This window comes from Thunnus albacares, chromosome 9 (genome assembly GCF_914725855.1).
Source record: "Thunnus albacares chromosome 9, fThuAlb1.1, whole genome shotgun sequence".
Lineage (NCBI taxonomy): Eukaryota > Metazoa > Chordata > Actinopteri > Scombriformes > Scombridae > Thunnus > Thunnus albacares.
In genome coordinates, this window is record NC_058114.1 from 11,335,613 (window position 1) to 11,355,315 (window position 19,703).

General features: G+C 39.8%; 2 protein-coding genes across 4 annotated transcripts in view; one reads left to right on the forward strand and one right to left on the reverse strand.

Annotated features, from left to right (window-relative positions):
* tprb (translocated promoter region b, nuclear basket protein) overlaps positions 1–10,544 on the forward strand; it is a 25,146-nt gene extending 14,602 nt beyond the window's left edge. Inside the window, exons 33-51 of one of the 2 annotated variants that reach the window (XM_044362355.1) lie at positions 34–232; positions 358–551; positions 1,153–1,226; positions 1,415–1,611; positions 1,877–2,167; positions 2,639–2,793; positions 2,898–2,978; positions 3,442–3,630; positions 3,718–3,879; positions 5,618–5,711; positions 6,143–6,303; positions 6,427–6,480; positions 6,623–6,714; positions 7,644–7,753; positions 7,845–7,943; positions 8,131–8,287; positions 8,618–8,739; positions 8,855–8,950; positions 10,259–10,544. In XM_044362355.1, coding sequence (XP_044218290.1) covers positions 34–232; positions 358–551; positions 1,153–1,226; positions 1,415–1,611; positions 1,877–2,167; positions 2,639–2,793; positions 2,898–2,978; positions 3,442–3,630; positions 3,718–3,879; positions 5,618–5,711; positions 6,143–6,303; positions 6,427–6,480; positions 6,623–6,714; positions 7,644–7,753; positions 7,845–7,943; positions 8,131–8,287; positions 8,618–8,739; positions 8,855–8,950; positions 10,259–10,308 — 2,577 coding nt within the window. In that variant the 3' untranslated portion in view covers positions 10,309–10,544. The remainder of the gene's footprint in view (positions 1–33; positions 233–357; positions 552–1,152; positions 1,227–1,414; positions 1,612–1,876; positions 2,168–2,638; positions 2,794–2,897; positions 2,979–3,441; positions 3,631–3,717; positions 3,880–5,617; positions 5,712–6,142; positions 6,304–6,426; positions 6,481–6,622; positions 6,715–7,643; positions 7,754–7,844; positions 7,944–8,130; positions 8,288–8,617; positions 8,740–8,854; positions 8,951–10,258) is intronic. The other variant, XM_044362356.1, reaches the window with a different exon arrangement.
* prg4b (proteoglycan 4b) lies at positions 10,401–18,113 on the reverse strand. Of its 2 annotated transcripts, XM_044362374.1 has the most exons (15): positions 18,017–18,113; positions 17,817–17,895; positions 17,470–17,586; positions 17,020–17,142; positions 16,439–16,504; positions 16,265–16,318; positions 15,552–15,611; positions 15,184–15,447; positions 13,875–14,588; positions 13,256–13,342; positions 12,728–12,864; positions 12,378–12,534; positions 12,065–12,175; positions 11,463–11,591; positions 10,401–10,704 (listed from the first exon to the last, which is right to left on the reverse strand). In XM_044362374.1, the coding sequence occupies exons 2-15, from the start codon at positions 17,881–17,883 to the stop codon at positions 10,595–10,597; spliced, it is 2,196 nt and encodes a 731-aa protein (XP_044218309.1). In that variant the 5' UTR covers positions 17,884–17,895; positions 18,017–18,113; the 3' UTR covers positions 10,401–10,594. The 2 variants fall into 2 exon arrangements, with proteins under 2 accessions (XP_044218309.1, XP_044218310.1); XM_044362375.1 differs by lacking the exon at positions 16,439–16,504 and having other exon boundaries at positions 18,017–18,112.
* Between the last annotated feature and the right edge of the window lie 1,590 nt (positions 18,114–19,703).

A 19,703-nucleotide genomic window follows, 5' to 3' on the forward strand; every position in this document is an offset into this window, starting at 1 on the left:
TAAACATTCGTTTGTCTTCCCGGCCTGCCTCAGGTGGTTTCAGAGCGTGAGACTGAGGTGCGCAACACCCAGGAACAGTCATCCAGGTTGCAGTCAGAGCTGACCAGGCTGAGGCAGGAGCTGCAGGATAAGGCTTCCCAGGAGGATACACTGAGACAGCAGATGGCAGACAAGGAGGACAAGACCAGGAAAGCCATCGTTTATGCCAAGCAGAAGATCAGCCAGCTCATGGGTGAGAGGGTGTTCCTTACATTACCACCAGTCCTTATCTTCTAGATTCTTCTCCCCATCTGCTGGTTATTCTAGTGTTTCTTGTATGTTTTATTGGAATCTGAGACCAAACTAATTTATGCCCAGGCACCAAAGACCAGTTGCAGAAGGAAAATGAGGAGCTAAAGCAGCAGCGTGAGGAGTTGGAGGTGCGAGTGAGTGCTCTCAAGTCCCAATATGAGGGCCGTCTGAGTCGACAGGAGAGAGAACTGAGAGACCTGCGAGGTCAGCAGGAGAGACAAGAGCAAAGAGACGAGCCAGCTGAGGCAGGTCCTAGCAAGGTGAGAAGAAGAAGTTGTTTTTTTTAAATAATAACTTATTTCTATTTTTGTCTAAATGCATTAATCTAAACAAAACACAAACTGTTTACCATGTAATTGCATGAATATTTTTCTTAGATTTTTTTTTACTCTTTTTTCAGTAAATTTGAAAACCCATGGAGACATGCAGTCAAGTGTTAATGCAGGTTGCTGAGACAAGCATGAAGCAAACTGAAAATAAACAAAGTTCTTTTAGCACTTTTGTAGAGTCATTAGTTTCTTAGTCATTAGTTGCCATAAACTAGAAATTACATCAAGTTTTCAGGACTGTAAAATTACCTCAGTTTTTCAGGTTCTGTTCCTAGAGCCAAAGAGCATTTTTAAAGTTAATGCTGTGTCATGTCATTATATGAGACAACTGCTCTTCCACAGGTGATGCCTTGGATACACAATTGACGAGTTAATTTGATAGATTAGAGAATTGCAACTTGCTGACAGTATTGTAGTGCTAAGCGGTACAAGAATGTGAGACATGTCTAAAAAAAGCATGTCCAGTGGTATTGTTGTATGTGTGGGTGGAACTACAGTATTGTGACTTTTGTCTCTCTGTCCTGATTTTTAGACCCAGGAGCAGCAGAGGAGCACAGAACAGAGACAGATCAGTCTGAAAACTACCCCAGCTGCTGACAGGGGCAGGTATGATACACAACTGCAAAAGCTGCTTGTCATATATACATTTAATGCAGTGCAACAGGGGTACAAAGGAGTGAACAGACCTTACTTTTTCCTTCAGTTGTTTTTACTTGTTCAAATATTTCTTATTGTAAAATGTACTTCAGTCCTAGTGGAGTCATTATTTTAGCCCTGATCTTTGTTTCTTTCAGCGCTAGCAGCTCTGAGCCTCCAACTGCCAACATTAAACCAACACCTGTAGTGGCCACAGCCAGCAAGCAACCTGTCAATCCCGGGAACAAACCAACTCCAAGGGCAAGCATCAGGCCCATGATCACCCCAGCTACTGTACCCACCCCGACGCCCACCGCTACTGTCATGCCCACCACACAGGTGGAGACCCAGGAAGGTAAGTCTAACAACAAAGCTTCAGATATGAATGTAGGAAACCAGCCAACAGAGTAATACCCCTAGAGATTAGTCTCAAGTGACCAGATGTAGGATTTAGTCTTGAACCCCCTTCCAACGTCGACAAAGAACGATTCCTTGAAATATATCTTGATGCTATATAATGTTGCTCGTGGTTCAGTGAAGAGTTTTTGGTACGGTACAGTATTTCTAATTTGCTCTTCATCACCTGAAACCCTTTTCTACTGACTGTATTTCCTCTATAGCCATGCAGTCTACAGACGGCCCACCAGTGGAGCATGTGACCGTGTATGGTAGTGCAAGCGGCTCGGTGCGCTCCGCCAGCCCTAACATCCAGACCACTTTAGCGAGCCCCATGCTGACTGTGCAGCAGACCCAGACGCAGGCCACAGCTTTTGTCCAGCCAACGCAGCAACAGAGTGTGACCCACGCAGAGCCGGCCAATCAGGAGCCACCACCTGTGGTAATCGAGGCGACTCCCAGCTCGCAGGTGGAACGGCCGTCAACATCTTCCACCTCCTCTGTGTTTGGGACTGGTGAGAAACTATATCTTTTAAAGTTGAGATGACTAAAGGTTTATGGGGAATAGCAATGCAATTTTATTATGATGTCATATTTTGAGAGATAAAGAGGTACAGTACACAAGTATTTAAAGAAATAAAGAGTTAGTTAGTAAAATACCCTTAGTACCTCAAAATAGATTGCTTATTATAATGAACATATAATGTTGGATTTAACACACTACTGCTACTATTTTGCAAATCTTTAGAAGGAAAAACATGCTGTATTGCCAAGTGAATACAAATGCTCATTTTTGGATGTGTATCAAACAGATTGGGGGAAACATGCGTTCAAGTAATTTCCTGTACTTACTGCTACAAATTAAACAATAACGAGCATGAGTGCAGGCACACATGGCTCTTTCAGCTATCAAGTATGGTTTAAAAGTATCATTATAACATCACTATTAGGGAAAAGTCTAAACAATACCCATCCCTTATTTCCAGTTTCAGCAACACCAGGAACCTCTTCCATGTCCAAAAGACCTCGTGAAGAAGAGGAAAGCACCACCATGGTCACTGACACAGAGGCCTCCCAGGAGGATACCTCCAGGGCTCCTATACCTAAGAAGCTGCGCATTATCCAGAGAGTGGGTCCAGAGGTGAGGAGCAGGGTTACAAACAAATCCTAATAGGTGTTTTTATTGTTTTTTAATGATCTGAAAATTGTCGGCACAGTTCTTAATGTGTCCTGTGTTTTCCTCAGGAGGAGGTGCTGGCTGAGGACAGTGCTGAGGCGGAGGGAATGGTGCCAACGGACAGTCAAGACGGTGCAGAAGCCAGCCAGGTCAGATCTAATACAAATGAATAATACATTTTCCATTATCTCTTTATTTTAAGGTGATAAACTTCTTTTTGTTTGCAGACAAAACTTCCCAAGTGTCTCATTAAGATGCTTTGGTATGATTAAAGAGCACAAATAAGGCCAAGATTATATCTTCAAATAAGCAATTTTCTTTTTCCCTTCGTGCATTTTGCTGATCACTTGTCTCACGGAAGAATAATGGCCCATTACTTGTTTTGTACCATAAAGCAATCTCTTAGAGCTATAAATCATTCTGTCTGGTAAATACAGTGTAACAGGCAGGAGTAGTTAATAATAATGTTGCAGAATTAATTTGGTAATTACTTTTTGGTACTACATGTAGCACAGCTTTTTTTATGGATGATATTAGTTCTTTATCAATTATTGACCAAAAGTGTTGAGTAGAAAGCAAATCATTCATGGTGATCGTTGTTTCGCCCTGCAGACGGAGGAGTTTCCAACACTGGAGGATGGAGACGAAGGCACAGCCTCCCAGTCTGTCGCGATGGACCAAGAGGTTACCTTGACACAAAGTGAAACCCCTGACCACCAGCAGCGAGAAGTGATCATCATCGTAACGGACACAGAGAGTGAGGAAGACCAAGAAGAGGAGGATGAAGAGGAAGAAGAGCAGGTAGAGACTTTTTCAAAAACAGTATGTATCAATGCGGAAATTTGTCTCGGTTTTCCTCCCAACTAATTTGATCACTGCTCAATGTAGGACTACGACGAGGAGGAGGAAGAGGAAGATGAGGAAGAAGAGGAGGAGGAGGAAGATGAAGAAGACGAGGAGGAAGATGACGGAGGGATGGGGGAAGAAGGGGAGGACAGTAACGAAGGGAGCGGCGACGGCAACGAGGCTTACGAGGGAGACGACACGGAGGTTCGATTACACACGACATGCTCCGTCACAGCTTTATGCTCCGACACCCACGCAACCATCATATCCAGTATAAGTTAACCCTTCCCACACTTTCAGTCAGAGAATTACACACCCATTTCCAGCTCACGCTCAGTTTTTCCACAACGTCTCGTGTCATGGTCTCACTCACATTTTTACCCCTCTGTCGTAACTTTCTGTCTGCGTGCCAGCTGTGTGTGGGTGTGGGCGCATATGTGTTGACTCGAGTTGTTTACCTTTTTTCTACATGTTCAGTGGAATGAGTCAGTGTCTGCAAAGGGACACTTAACGGTCTTTCACTTGTAATCTGCATGTGTGAAAGTTGTTTGATGTGGTGAGTCTGCAAACCACCGCCCAGTGTTTTTGTGTGTGTTTGTGTGTGTATGTGTGTGTGTGTAGATTCGACATTAAATAATACATTTTTACAACTTTTTAAAGGCAGTTGTTAGAAGAAAAAGGCACATAACATCTGACACAGTGTCTGGTGATTAACACCATGCAATAAAATCTGAACTCTGACACAGAACTCTGTCTGTGTCACCTTTTTCTACAAGAACGTTTAGGCACATCGGAGAGGTTGTCCCTGGAAAATACATAGTTTTTGTTACACTTCTAAGGGTTTACTTTAAATTTTCTAGAATTTTATTTATCCTGTAAACTTGGGTGGAAAATCGAAATGTTTTAGAGCTACAGCGTTTAATCGACTGATCAAATAGTCGATCAACAGAAAATTAAACGCCATTTATTTTGATAATTGTCTTTTTTTTTTAAGAGGAAAATGCACAAATTCTCTGGTTCCAGCTTCTTAAATGTGAATATTTTCTGGGGGTTTTGTTTGTTTGTTTGTTTTTTTGTATGACAGTGAATATCTTTGGGTTGTGGACTGTTGGACAGGACAAAAGAAGATATTTTAGGTTGCATCTTGGCGTTTGGGAAGCATCAACATTTTTTTTTTATCATTTTATACATTTAATAGACTAAATGACTAATCAATTAATAAAATAATCAACCGATTAATCGATAATGAGAATAATCATTAGTATGTAATAGTTGCTGTCCTATTTTGCTTATGATTGAACATATTTATGAGACTATCACTTATTAAATGATGCTGACATTCTCAAGTTATGAGGTTAGTCTTACAATTTAACTAAAACCTCAAATTTAAACCAAACATGTTTGGTTGCCTTATTTCTATTTAGTGTGTTCATTGTGGCTTAATGATATAATGGTTTTCTTCTTTTTTACCTCTTATTTCTGCCTTCTGGCTGGGAACTGCATTTTCCATATTCTGAATAATAGTATTTTACATCAAATATAGAACATGTCTTTGTTGGTTATCACTGATGTTTTTCCTGATTTAGTGTTTCTATAAAGTTTGTCAGGTAATGCTGGATTCACAAAGGTTTCTCACCTTTTTTTAACTAATATGTATGGAAAAAGTGTTTTTTTACTGGAATTTTTAAACTTTTTAAAAAGAGTATGTTTGTTCCATGCAGGGAGAAAATGTAACATAATCTGTATGTGGTGCTCCGCCAGTATATCTTGGCATCCGTATTGCCCTGCTGATTTTCTTTACTGCACATCTTTACTCTCCCTGTTTTTCTTATTTCCTGTTTCTTTTGGGCCTCTTTAACATTTTGAAATTCTACTCATGGTTTTCCTTTTTCTCTTATGACTCTCGTCTTTTATTATTTCCTTTTGTTCTTTCCTTTCTCAGGGGGCTGATGTAACAGACCCGGGCACGGAGACAGAAGAGAGTTTGGGGGCGTCTGACTCCACCCAGAGGCCTGCAGATTCCCAGACACCCAGCTGTAAGATCCAGGAAAGCATGTCGAATGCACATACGTAGATCCACCTCAAACTCTCCACATGCGCTCACACACTATCCCGTCATCCACTTAGTTATCTGAGACTTCAGGATGACTGAGAAAGATGTAATATGTTGTTGTCTGTCTGAAAGGAAGAGTGGACCAACTGTGAGCCAAAATAAAGGTCATTTCTAACAAGGGCACATAATGGTTGCTTTTCTTTGAAAATGAATCACATGAAAGTTCTTGTGCTCATGCTGTAGCGCTTTATTGCTGAAGCTCTTAAATGTAAAACGCATCTTGAGTACAGTAAACAGGTTGGGGACACATTATTAGAAGACCATTCAGATACTGGAATGTAATTCAGTTTATTCATTTCACCACAAAGAAAATAGATCCTTCCGTTAATTTGGTCACGTCTGCTACTGTTTTAGTCGAGGGCAGCGCGATGGAGGTCTTCTCTACAGAACAACCAATCACAAGCTCTGGTACACGCATGCCCCAGTCACCACGGAGACCAACGCATCAGCTACCTGCCCGCCTGAATACTCACCCCGCCCCGACATCAGAACTGGGACCGCCTGCTCAGGTTCAGGTATGAAGGAATAGAGTGACTGATCTGTATTCGTCAATAATGAAAGTATGAAAAAAGAAAGAACATAACTTAATATTTTTTGTGGCACAGAGCAATATTTAATAGTTTTGTTATATATCACAGTGTATTCCTGTTCGTCGAGTCCCTCAGCTTGCTCCTGGCATGCCCAGCAGTGCTGTAAGTCAACACTCTCTACAATTGGAGAAAATCCCAAAATATACTGTATTTACCTTAATTATATAAATGTTAGTGTAAATATTTAATCCTGTGTTTGCGCATGTTTGCGTCCAACGCTTTTCTGTCGTCTCTCTGTCTGCAGCAGCACTTCTTTGATGATGATGACAGGATGGTTCCCAGCACGCCAACTCTGGTTGTACCACACCGCTCTGATGGTTTTGACCAGGCCATCCAGTAAGTCTCTCACACACACACAAATTTCAGATTTATTAGTAATAAAATCATTGGTAACACTGCAGATAATACTGACCTAACATCATTTTTGGCTTTGTTTTTAGTGTAACTTTAGGTTTCTGGGGTTTATTTAAGAGATCAAGTGATTTTACTTCTGTACTTTGTTGGGCTGCCACTTTTTCAAACAGTCAAGTACGAACAAATTCAAACTAACAAATAATCCATTCAAATCAATATGAACACAACTCGTATACGGTAATGTGTCAGATACAATTTGCTGTGACTTGACGCCTCTGCTGCCTCACTTGTCTTTGTTGGTAAATCTGCCGCCTACAGTATGATGTTGCCCCCAAAGTACTTCCACACTGCTTCTCAGATGCTTGGGTGTCATGATTATTCAATCAGCACGGCTTTGCTCACTACTGTCATCCTATTTTTATTTATTAACTTAGTTTACTGATAGGTCAAAGAGCATGCAATGTGTCAAGCTGATAATGAATTTTAATTTGCTGGATCACAAGACAAACTGCTTCAAATGGTCTTTTGCTCTTATAGACAGTACATTTTGAATTCAAACAGGTCATAACAGTTTAAAAATTTAATTTTTCCCCTCATTCAAATGAAATTTCGAATAAAAAGTGACAGCACTAGTACTTTGTTGATGGCTTCTTTTAATGTTTTTGTTTCATTGTATATGTTTTTACATTTTGAGCCACAAATAAAGCATACAATGTCATTTTCTTTCAAATTACATTCAAATTTTCGTACAGATTTCTACTTTATGGTCTATTTGTTTTATTTTACTTTCATAGCATCGCTGTCTTGAATGTATATTTTTATAAACAGAGATCCAGTAATACTTAGACCTGCTATCATTCTGCTATCTTATGGCTCTGGATGACTCTTAGTGTATTTTGTTCATTTATCAGTTCACCACAAGTGGCTGGTGTCCCTCGCTTCCGGTTTGGCGCTTCAGATGACATGCCACAGACCAGCTCCTCCTCGCACTCTGACCTGGGACAGCTTGCATCACAAGGAGGTAGACCACCACCGTATGTTCTACAGTTTCTCTAAAGTTTCTCTAAGCTTCTCTTTTTTAACTTCAAATCAATTCTTGTGAATGTCTTCAGGTCTTGGGATGTATGAAAGCCCCCTGTTCCTAGCATCTCATGAAGAGGACTCTGGTGGACGCAGCGTTCCCACCACACCGCTACAAGTGTCAGCGCCAGGTATGTCTATCGTTCTGATAAGGAGAGATCCAGTCTGGTTCAGCCTTTTCATTAAAATACTCAACACTGTTCACACTTTATAAACATTGACAGTTGGCAGTGAGCTGGGAGGAGATTTTCAGATTTCAGAGGACTACCAGGTGCTACAACAACATCAATGAGTGCATCTTGTTTTCTTCTCTTCCAGTAACGGTCTTCTCGGAGGTGGTTCAGTCAGACGCCGCGGAGCACGCTTCCCAGTCAGTTCCCATGGTGAGCACCTCCACACCGAGCCTGGTCGTGCCAGGAGCAGCCAGTACAGGGGAGGAGAGAGACGATGTCTTCCTGGAGCCAGATACTGATAGGTGAGGCTCACTCCCCTCTGTTAGTCAAAGTCGGTGCTCGTCTCCCTCCCTTTGAACTACAGTGTTATTGCTGAATGCTGTATTTCTGTTCAGTAGTTTTAAGTTCAAGTTTAAATGTAATTCTTCCTTTTCTTTTAAATGTGTTGCTTTTTCCACCATTAACATCAATAGCAGAATCAAATGAAGAAACTTTATATATAAAAAGTGAACTATAAAAAATGCCTCTTGGGATTTTCTTGCTTTCATGTTTTTACAGGTGATTTTGAAACTGCGTGATTACATAATTTGTTCAGATAGCATGTACTTTATGTGTTGGTATGTTTCCTCCAGGCCCAGTTCAGAAGTGTCAGTGGATGCCGGGGTGTCTCAGGGTGATATGGAGGAGCCAAGCCAGCCGTCTGACAAGGCCAACCTCCCCTCCACCAGCCAGGAGCCCTCCTCCAGCTCTGCAGGTAGAGCGTAGCCTCATGACTGAGCAGCTTCCTGCCAGCAAATGTCTATCTTTATCATGTAATTCCTCTCTTATGTATCTTAAGTTCAGTTCTGACTGCTGTGGTGTTTTTCTAGATACTAGCAGTGCTCCACCTAAACCCTCCAGACCTGGACCCAGCAGACAGCTGCAGCGCTGGCCAGAGAGCGGCGGTGGCCGCATGAAGAGAGGAGGTAACGTATTTGAAAGCACACACAAAAGTCAAATGTTTATAGAGCTGTTACTGGTCATTTGGGCTAAACAGGTCCAACAGTTCACTGCTCATTTCCTGCTCGATACAACAAAATGGTAAATTTGTGCAAAATGGCTTAAAATGTGTATTAAAGGCATAAAAAAAACATTAAGATCCCTTCTCCTCTTCAGTAGTGATACCAAAGTCTCTCTGCAACAAAAGCATACAGTAAAAGAATTTCAAACATATTGTTATCTTTCACTATATAACCCAACCTTGTGTGATATCACAAATGAAAGCAAGAGAAGCTGAACAAAGTAATACTCAGCAACTCCGTGTAGTACAAAAATCACTATTGAATAGTGGTAAGAGGAAATGGGGGTAGACCATGACCAGTAAACTAAAATAAAAACCTCCTCAGAGTAAAAAACTGCATCAATATAAAAGAGACATGTTTCCTTTCTGGAAAAATTGAGTCTCAGTGCAATCAGGCAGACACAGCTTTCTCACACATCGTCCACTCAGCGTTCTTGAGTGAGCGAGCGAGCGACTGCAATTAGCAAATGTCTTGCCGCAGTCATGCTCACGCTGTGGCAAAAAAAAGACATTTTGATGTTAAAATGTCACCCTTAAACAAGATTGTGATGAAAAGGAGAAATACTAATAACTGACACATCGTGTGGGTGGAGATGCTTTCTAGACTTTGGTATTGAGAAATGTTGTCAGGTCACACCTGTTTCATCTAATCAGTGTGTTGGAGGTGAAGACATTTTTCACTGTTTTCATGTTCATACCACAATCAGCAACATAAACCCAGACAGTGCTGCTTTTTTGTGTGATTCAAGAAGCAGGAGAGAGCAGGCTTTCACACAGACTTTTGCAATAACATTTCCATCTTTATTGTAAACCAAATACAAAGACAGATACAGATTTCATCTTTAAAGTTTCAGACTTGCACAAAAAAACATTCAATACTAAGCTATTGCTATTCTTCAATAATATATTCGAAAAGTTGCATGCTTGAAAAATCATCCTGAATCTTAAGCTGAGTAACATTTGACGAACAGTAACATTGTGCGCACAAATCCCGACAAAACTTTTTTCATTTTAACCATCAATCATAATTTAATACATACAGTACAGTATTTGTTTATTATAGTTCAGTTTTAATTTTGAAGAAAAAAAGAACAGAAAACACTAATTCTTTCAATATTTTCATTATATTGCACATTTTATACAGCCACTGTACATCATTTTTTACATCAGTATAGCGGACTTTGTCTTAAAAATCTCTCTTATATTCCAACAGGTCAAGCATTTCCTTCTCGGGGTGTACATGGGAGACGATTCGCCAGATGAAGCACTAAAACTGGACAAATATGACTGCAGAGCTTGTCATTCCCTACAGAACCACATTATGCATTTTTCAATCTGAGTGTTCAGTTTCTGTATTCAGTCTTGATAATGTTCGATTGCTCTGAAGCCTGTTTTTTCTTTTGTTTGACTATTGTTTTTTTTTTAATGTACTTAGAAAGTACCTTTTCTGATCAGTCTATGCTGAAGCGATGTGTTTTATGAAGAATGTATTAAACTTTAAAAACAATAAGAACGTGGAAGACAACTTCTTTAGAACAGTCTGTGGTGTTCAGACTTTCTTCGGGCATTTGAAGACTTCGTTGCTCTGAGGTGACGTGTTGGCTTTAGGGGGAGCGACGACAGGACGTTCACCGTCTATCCTAACGTTGTAGGATTTGGCTGCAAAAGAAACAGAACAGACAGTTAAGTTTTTAAATTCATAAGTTATGTGTAGGATGTCGTTTTTAGCCATACGACTGCCAGTTTCCATTGTTGGTGAACATGGCGTGACCGACAGAATCAAGCGCCTCCTCCAAGAGTTCAAGTTTTACGGACGCCAACTTGAATTGATTACAAAAGATTCTGTTTCTTGAATGACGTACATGACCGGACAGTAAACCCTTCCTGATGAGACACATTGACTGTAAACTGACATTGACTGATGGTTTTAAACTACAGGTATCATTACTGAAATGGAAACTCTAGTCTGGTTACTGCGTAATAAACTTGATCTTTAGGTGAATGGACGCCACCCTCAGTGACCTTTACATCTGCCTAATCCCCCACCACACCCTGAGACACCCTGACACACAGGGTCCTTGTTAGGCGTTTCAGACACTGTGTGAATGAGGATAACAGAGTGAGGGATGTTATGTTCTTTTGAGAATAAATGATTAAGTATGGAGGAGATGTTAAACTAATTCAAGACTATTTTTACATGATCTTTTTCTTTTTTAAAACCAGTATGTTGGGAGCTAATCCAAAATATGGCAAGGTGTTTGTTTCTTCTTTAACTAATAGTCTTGTAAATTTAAACACTAGAATAATTTTAAAGAAAACAAATCCAATTTTTTTTAAGAAAAAAAAAAAAACAGCCCCTAAATCTGTTCTAATTAGAGATATAACTCCAGAACTGGTAAATCTTATAAATAACTTACATCTAGAGAAGACGACGTATTTGTATCCCTCTGGTTCTCTGGTGCTCGGGACGGACACAGCAGCTGTGATGGTGGAGGGGAAACCTTTCCAGGATTGCTGGATGCTGATTGTTGGCCCTAAGAGAGACACTAGAAACAAAACAGTTTAAAATGATGAATAAAATATTCTTTGCTATTTTTACAAATTTTAAGTGGTTATTTTGTTTTTGACATTTTTATGTCCAAACTCACAACTCAACAGTTACAATCTCATAAACAGCACACAGGCTGTTTGTTTCCACTTGCCAATTATTTACAAGCTGGACCTTGCTGCCCCTCTCAACTCAACAACACATGACTCATTTTTTCAGAGAGCAACATATGTTGTAACTCAAATAAAGCATGTTTATGTGAGTTCAAGCCTATCTGTTGAAATGCTCAGCAAACACCCAGTACACTCATCACGGTTACATTTACACAATAACACACAGTGTGCATTTCAACCATTGCATGGATGTGATCTCAAAGCTGTCAGAAATGGGAAAAATAAATATATATATACAGTATATACCAAAGTTAAGATGCATTTTTTGTTTTGTAATATTTTTTCATTATTGGGGTACCTGCTTGTCGAGCCAGTCGGTTGCGGACTGCGTGAACTGTGATGTGCTGGACTTTCCTGCCACATGTTGGACTGGTACCAAACTGGTATGAATATTTCTGGACCGATCCCCCTGAAACAATCAAGAATCAAGTCTTAGAATCCATTCAATCAGAACGTCATTATGATATACAGATTTAACTAATAAAAATCTAAACTTTGTTCATGCCGAAAAGATAAAATACAACACAACAGCAATGACGAAACTAAAAAGAAAGTTATGTAATGAAGAATAAATTATCATTAGAAGACATGCAACAACAGCAGTTCCTCACCTCTCTTGAAGAAGTAGACCGCCTCTCTCCTTCTTCGATACTGAGGCACAGACAGAGCAGCTGTGATGTGGCCCCGAAGCCCATCAAAGCCTGTTTGAATTGCTTTTGGATAACCAGGGTCCAAAACATCATTTTCATATCTCCAGTACTGAGGTCCCTGCAAACCAAACCAAAACATTAAACATCTGGGAACTAAAACTGATTAGTTCAGCACTTGTAAAATGGTTTCAGGTAAAACAAAGATGTTTTTTAACAGCAAAAATGCATCCTGATAGTGTACAGGGTCACACCTATGCTATCTCAAACTCAGATTTGACAAATGCACTTCTTGGTTCAGATGAGACGTTTACCTTGAAAATGTATGTTTTGCCCTGGCAGTTGCAACGGGTAAATGAAGTGTCAATGGGGGATGGGACGCCCCACACTTGTGTGATGCCACGGGCTGGACCTGGCACCTTGTTTCTATCCAGAGACCAGAAGTAGTGCCCTGTGAAACAACATTAGTTCATAAAACTGGTCCACCCACAGACAAGATCACTTTAAGAGCCTCTTCACATGTTTGAAGTTTAACAATAATAATACTCTGCTTTGAATAATAATTTGTTTTGTCTGATATGGTTTCTCCACAGAGAAGTTCAATTGAATAGTACTAAATCTATGAATATGTAAATATTGTCTGTTTCAAAAGTTTAACTAATGGACAGTAGATGTCTGGAGATCTCAGGTTTCTAAATCACACTTGTAACGTACACATACTCTCTAAACTCAGATTTAAGGTGAACACAGAACAAAAACTTTTCCACCTTGAACAGAATGTGAAAAAAGTTTCTACTGTCAAACTCAAGAGCAAAAGTAAAACACGTTTTTTGCCCACTAACCTCTAAAAACCACCACTGTGCCGTTCTTCAGTGTGGTGACTGCACCGACCGGCCGCCCGCTACACAGGTTTGTATCGTTGCTGTCATCTGGGGAAAAAAAGGGACACATTTATGAGGAAAACAAGCAATAAAACAAAGAAACCATGCAATCACAGACGGGGTTACTCTGTGTTAAATGTGATTTTTGTATTCCAAGGCCTGCAGGGACTTTTTCTGCACTGTAGCTTTTTTCTGTTCTTTACAGTTTCTGAGTTTTATTTCCAATTACAAAGGACAGCTTGATTCATTTACAGTATGGGGAAAACAGCCACCTCTGTCACTTAATATAAAGTAGCTATACTTTGAAGGAAGCTGTTTTCACCCAGATGCATAATGAAAAAAAGCTCATAAAGCAGGCTGCAAACAGTAATGAATATGTACAAGAAACTAGTGGCCTTAAGCTTTGCAATAGAGTCACTCATGAAAAATAGATTAGATCTCAGTACAGCGTACAGGAAAGAAATTAAGTTGCTCACACTGAAATTTACCCTATTTAGTCACATAAATCATCTTTCGAAGCAATTTATATTCTATGGTTGTTGTGCAGAGGATCTGGACCAACGCTAAAAACATTTCTTACCCGCTTGGTAGTCTCTAGGGTTGTCTGTGTTCAGAGTATCCAGAGGCTTAGTCTCAGGTTTGGAGGTGGGTTTAGTTGGCAGTGGCTTGTGTGGGTCAGGTTTGACCTGAGGTTTTGAGGTGGCTTCTGATGGTTGAGGTTTAGTTGGTTCTGGGGTGACTATTGGTGGATCAGCAGTGGTTTCTCCTGTGGTGACATCATCTGTCGTGTCACTCTTTGCTGCATCTGTGAGTGAGGGGGCATGGGTCGTCAGGGAATCAAGCTCTGCTGCTGGAGAAACACCGGTGGAAGGATCTTGAACGTCCGGCAGAGAAGAGGAAGGGCCTGTTGTGACGTCGTCGGAGTTGTGCTCAGTAACATCTGGCTCTGTGTTTGAAGTGGTTGCCTCTGGGATGGGTGTTGGGTCCAGCGTTGTAGAGGCAGAGGTGGTGGTGACCTGAGAGTCTTCTGAGGCTGTGGAGGAGTCCTTGGTGAGTTCTGTGGATACTGAAGCTACAGGTGGGCTGGAGGTGGTGGTGGAGGCTTCAGTTGGATCTGCATTCTGTGCCAGCTCTTCTGTCTCCAGCTCTGGGGTGTTGGCTGTGGGATTAGGCTCTGTTTCATGTACTGAGGTTGAAGCAGGCTGGCTGGAGACCTGCTGAACTGCTGTGGAGGATGGAGAAAGAGTCGTTCCTGAGTCCAGTGAGGTGGTGGACATCTCAGGATCACTTACATCTGGAAGTGGACAAACATGAGTATAAACTGTGTTATTAGATTTAAATTAATATTATGAGACCAGTACTTAAGTACAATTTTAAGGTATTTGTACTTTACTTAAGTATTTCCATTTTATGCTGCTTTATACTTTCACTTCACTACATGTCAAAGGGAAACATTTTCAATTTTTACCTCACGTTTATTTCACAGCTATCATTACTAATTTCTTTGTAGATTAAGATTTTACTCACATAACATATAATCAACTAAAATGAGATATTTTTTATTCATTTCACTATCCAACCACTTAGAGGACTTTTTAGTGTAACCACCACTGCTCGAGTGTGAAACAAGTTAATAAATTATTAAATTAATGACAGCATATACAGAGGGGTGACAAAATAGAGGAAAAACATGAATAAATGGGTGGCGAAACATGACAAATGCAGATGCTTCCATGTAGAGCTCGAGGGGTCATTGAATGGTTTGATGATAATGAAAATGATGTGAATTACACATTAAGGCTTTCACTGTCACCACTGAAAAATAGAGCTCCAGAAACTTGGAGAATTTATGGCAAGGAGCCTTGAAGCTCGTCCCAGATATCACATACCTGTGCTCTCATTGGGGGAGTCAGTATCGGCCTTTGTTGGTTCATTATCTGAAGGAGTCGTCTGTGTCTGAGAGAGGACTGTAACTGTCTCTGTGCTCAACTCTGGGTTGTCTTTATGCAGCGTGGGTTCAGTAATAATTTGATCCAGCAGGTCAGCTGGAGGGGATCCGTTGTCGCTGGTGCTCTCTGGGGTAGGACTTGCCTTCGAATCCTCTGGTCCATTGTTGGAAAATTCATCATTGGGAAGTATCTGGCTGGATATATCTACAGGAGTGTGACAAGTGAGAAAAGGTGTGGATGTCACACTCATAAAACTTTACCAGGGGAGAGCTTAGATAGATTTATTATCCGTACACATCATCGCTCACCATCACTGGGATCATCTTGTGGAGATGATGACGGATTGGCCTGTGGAATTAAATCGTCATCTGTGGGAAAATAAGACAAAATCAATTAATGTGATATAGACAGACATTTTAACCCAAACTACTGTATTTCTTTAAAATGTACATAATATTTTCTCGGCATTACTTTACTTTAGCATGCACATCACTCAGACGGTGACATCCCAGACAGAAACGTTACAAAATGTCTTCTTCTTGAGAGAGAAGTAACAAGGATGCAAGAGTATCTCCACCCACAAACTTGCTCCAAGCCAACTCCTGAATTAAAACCTCCAGGAAAATGTTCTTTTTCGTCTTTTCTTGGCCACATCTTGTGACTGAACCTGTGCCCGATACCCTCCCACACTCCTCACAACACTGCTTCCTTGTGTTTCTGTTGGCCAGTGAGGCTTGTGCTCTTGGCTTGTTCTGGTGAGACTTGGTCTCCGAACAAACCACAGAGCCGCAAGTGTGGCACTCAACCATAAACATCTTCCTGCCTTCTTCCTGACATATGCCTTATTAAATGAATTGAGTTCAGTTCATAATAATCATTTAAGTTATTTCAAACAAATTTGTTTGAGTACAGTTCAGAGAGCATCAGTTTCTGTTACTGGAATAAAGTTGGAGTTTCTTTAAGACATGTAAAATATATTTTTGTGTAGCTTCCTTGAGTACATTTCAAAAAGTATAGTCACCTGTGTTGTCTCCCGTGCTTAATGGGTCCTCCGTTGCTTCATTCAGAGTTGGCTCTGTGAGAATATTCATGAATAAAGGTTAGAGGGCTAACCATAAAAAGAAAAACATTTTACAACCTAAATGACTGAAAATTTAGTAAAGAAAAATCAAACATCTTGCCAAGACAAATATACCTTTTGGTTTGTTATCTTTTACATTATTGCATGGTGCTGCTACATTGGCTGCTCCATTGATTTCTTCTGTGGTAATTATGAAGACAGAAAATATTGTCAAACATATCCCAATGCTTCAGTGCAGATTACTGCATGCATTGCATGCTACTCCACATGCTGGTGGACATGCAGGCTGTTTGACATTTGATATGAATATTTCCAGCATCTTATCCTGATACTTTTAGACACCCTTGTTGTTCATGCAAGTATACTAATCTCAGATTGCGGTAATTACAATTCTTACATAATGATGCAGCCAGGAAAGGTGAGGGCTGATTTTAACATGCAGCCATGCTTTCACTCATACAACCGGTGATACATTTGATGGTCATGTATCAAATGATATACATTAAAACACTACATCAAGATGTATGACCACCTTTAACTTTTTTTTCCTTTAACTTTTACCTTCATCAAGATAGCAAGTATCATGAAGATACCACTGCGTTATAAACTGTGAAGGTAATCTGTGGTCGTTAACATGCAGAAAATTTCAAAGAGACACACACATAATCATGCTGAATGTGTTGGAGAAAACTTGCCTTCTGCATCACAGTGAGTCTTGAAATCTGAACAACACTGATTGTACTTGAAGCAATCAGGGTCGCAGTTACACAGCCGGCCTCTCTTGAAGGTTTCTCCACACCGACCTTTACACGAGTTTGCTGTGGCACAACAAATGTGTACAATAAGCTCAGAGATTTAATTACTTTGTTATTCATGAAGAACATTTAGGGAACAGTGTACAGAATATGTAAAGCTGCTCTCTGAGGGGATAGAGATTGTTTGAAAAATCAATGTGAAATTGAAAATCAATGACAACTTCACTGGTGTGTAAGAAATAAGACACAATATGAAAAACACTTTTGATTAGTGATGTAAAAATGTGTTATCAGTGATTCCAAATGTTTGCATATCGGTGTTGTAGGTTGAGACCTACAGAGTAAATATTAAATAAAGTTGTAAAAACATTAGGAGAGAAAAAGTCTCACTTGTGGTGCATTTTGATTCATAATCTTTGCAGCATTCTCCATAACTCAGGCAGGTATAGTCACACTGACAAGTGTAACCCCTGTAGTACTCGGCACCACATCGTCCTTTGCAGCTTGCTGTTTACGAGAAAGAGCACATCAGAAACTCAGTAAAAAATATTAGAGAGGGAAATACATTGCGGAAAATCAGATGGTATCAGTGCTTTAGAAGTCACATTGACAGAGGTTACCCCTCTGGTAAATAATTGTTAACATAGTAAACATGAATGATCTAAAAGTCTGGCGCTGAGGAATATATTTCAGTTAAATATTTCTCTGTGTAATAGAAATGTGTCACAAATACTCACTCTGAGCAGCACTAAGAGTCAAGGCACAAGCCAGAAAAACAACAGAACACAGTACAGTGGAAGACATCTTCCTGAACACCTGAAATTGAACGTAAGACACACAAAGAATTAATAAATCAGATTCCAGTTGTATGAGTGTATTAACGTCCGTGGCTGAAACTCCTGAGACAAATACAAGACAGGAAATAAAATGTACCTACCTTGGTTGAGCCTCTGTCTAAATCCTGCTGAAGGTTTGACTCCAGCTGCTTTTATAAGGCTGAGAGAGGCCGGCGAATTTCCCAATAATTGTCGTATCCGGTCTAATTAAAAGCGTTATGATCTCACAGGCTGTATGTAGGGAGGATCCTCCAGTCCAGACCATAGGTCCAGACATCATGAATCCCCACAAACAGCTGGAAGCACACCAACACCCATCTGTGCCAGACAGACAGCTGACATCATACACTTACACACATCATACACAACTACACAGAGCAAAGGAGAAAGAAAAGTGTTTGTGACCTGCTATTCACTCACAAATGTTTGGGTGAGCATAATACGTTCACATCCAGTTTAAAAGACTTGGACTCAGAGCCATCTGATCAGTAAAATACTTGTAAGTGAAGTTATTTCTTTAACCTTGTTGGTCACCTTTGTTTCTGGCAAGACCATTTTTCTAATTATTTGGATTTTTCATATCAAGTTTATTCAGTTATATTATCTCTATATTTTATTACCCATCATGAAGGTCTTAGTGCTGTTTTCAAAGCTCGCCACACACTGCCAGATATAAAATTCTGGTGGAAAAACACTATCTCTTTGAATATTAATTTATTTATGTTGGTCTAAACACAGTCATGGTTAAACACACTCACCAAGCACCTTACTAGATACACCTGTGAAATCTAATGCAATCCAATACGAAAGCTCTGCTATAAATTCTACTTTTATGAAGTTTATACATTTTCAGTTTTTGTTGACATTGTCAAAAAGGTGATAATTCTACTTTATGTTTATTATTGAGGTCATAGTGGGTGGTGGTGTACTGGAGTGCATTATATTGAACAGTGTTCCTAATATTTTTACCCCCTCACGTATGTTAACAAGTTAACAGGTGTTCCTAATAAAGTGATTGTTGAGTGTATATTGAGTGTAAAACCACTGAAGTCAGCCTACAAAATACCCACCATATGTATGTTTTGAATGTCGGTATGTAAACTCCCCCACAGATTGTAACACCCTCAAGTTCCCAGAAATACTGAGGACATGACCTCAGTGTCCCCATAGTCCTCATTTCTGGGTGATCGTTTTCACAAGAGTGTAGTAAACTTATCTCCACTGGCAGCCAAAAAGTTATGATATCAAAAAGTTATGATATCAACAAGACTACTCATACTTGACCTAAGCATGTTAGGTATTTGTTTTGTTTGTTTGTGTTTCCACAGAGATTTTGATAACGCATCGTGAGGTGTCTGGATCGCAGTGGTAGAAAATATAATTTTGAAGTACTTGTATTTTACTTGTGTATTTCATTTTTTTGCTACTTTATACTATACTCCACTACATTTAATAGATAAATATTGTACTTTTTATATTATTTATTTGACAGTAACAGTTACTAGTTACTTTTCAGGCTTTACAGTGAAACGCAAGATTAAACCAGTGTTTCCTTTTCAGCTTGTGACCCCTTACAATAAAGCAGTGTCTAGAAGGGTCTGTATGTCTTTGAGTTGTTAGCAGTTATAAATTATTATATAATACAGCATATATATAATTATGTCTTCCCTTCTAAATTTCTCAGATGGTATCATTTCAGTTAATGGTCGAGACTGAAATCATCCAACATTTCTCAAATATATCTTGGGACCCCTAAGGAGGGGACCCGAAACCTAATCAACCTAACAA

Bases quoted from the DNA above. Each gene is read 5' to 3' on its own strand.
- prg4b (XM_044362374.1), bottom strand. From the start codon at position 17,883: ATGTCTTCCACTGTACTGTGTTCTGTTGTTTTTCTGGCTTGTGCCTTG. The intron at 16,319-16,438 runs GTATATTTGTCT...ATATTCTCACAG, and splicing joins AAAAGATAACAAACCAAAAG to AGCCAACTCTGAATGAAGCA. The intron at 13,343-13,874 runs GTAAGAAATGTT...TTTTTTCCCCAG, and splicing joins CCCTAGAGACTACCAAGCGG to ATGACAGCAACGATACAAAC.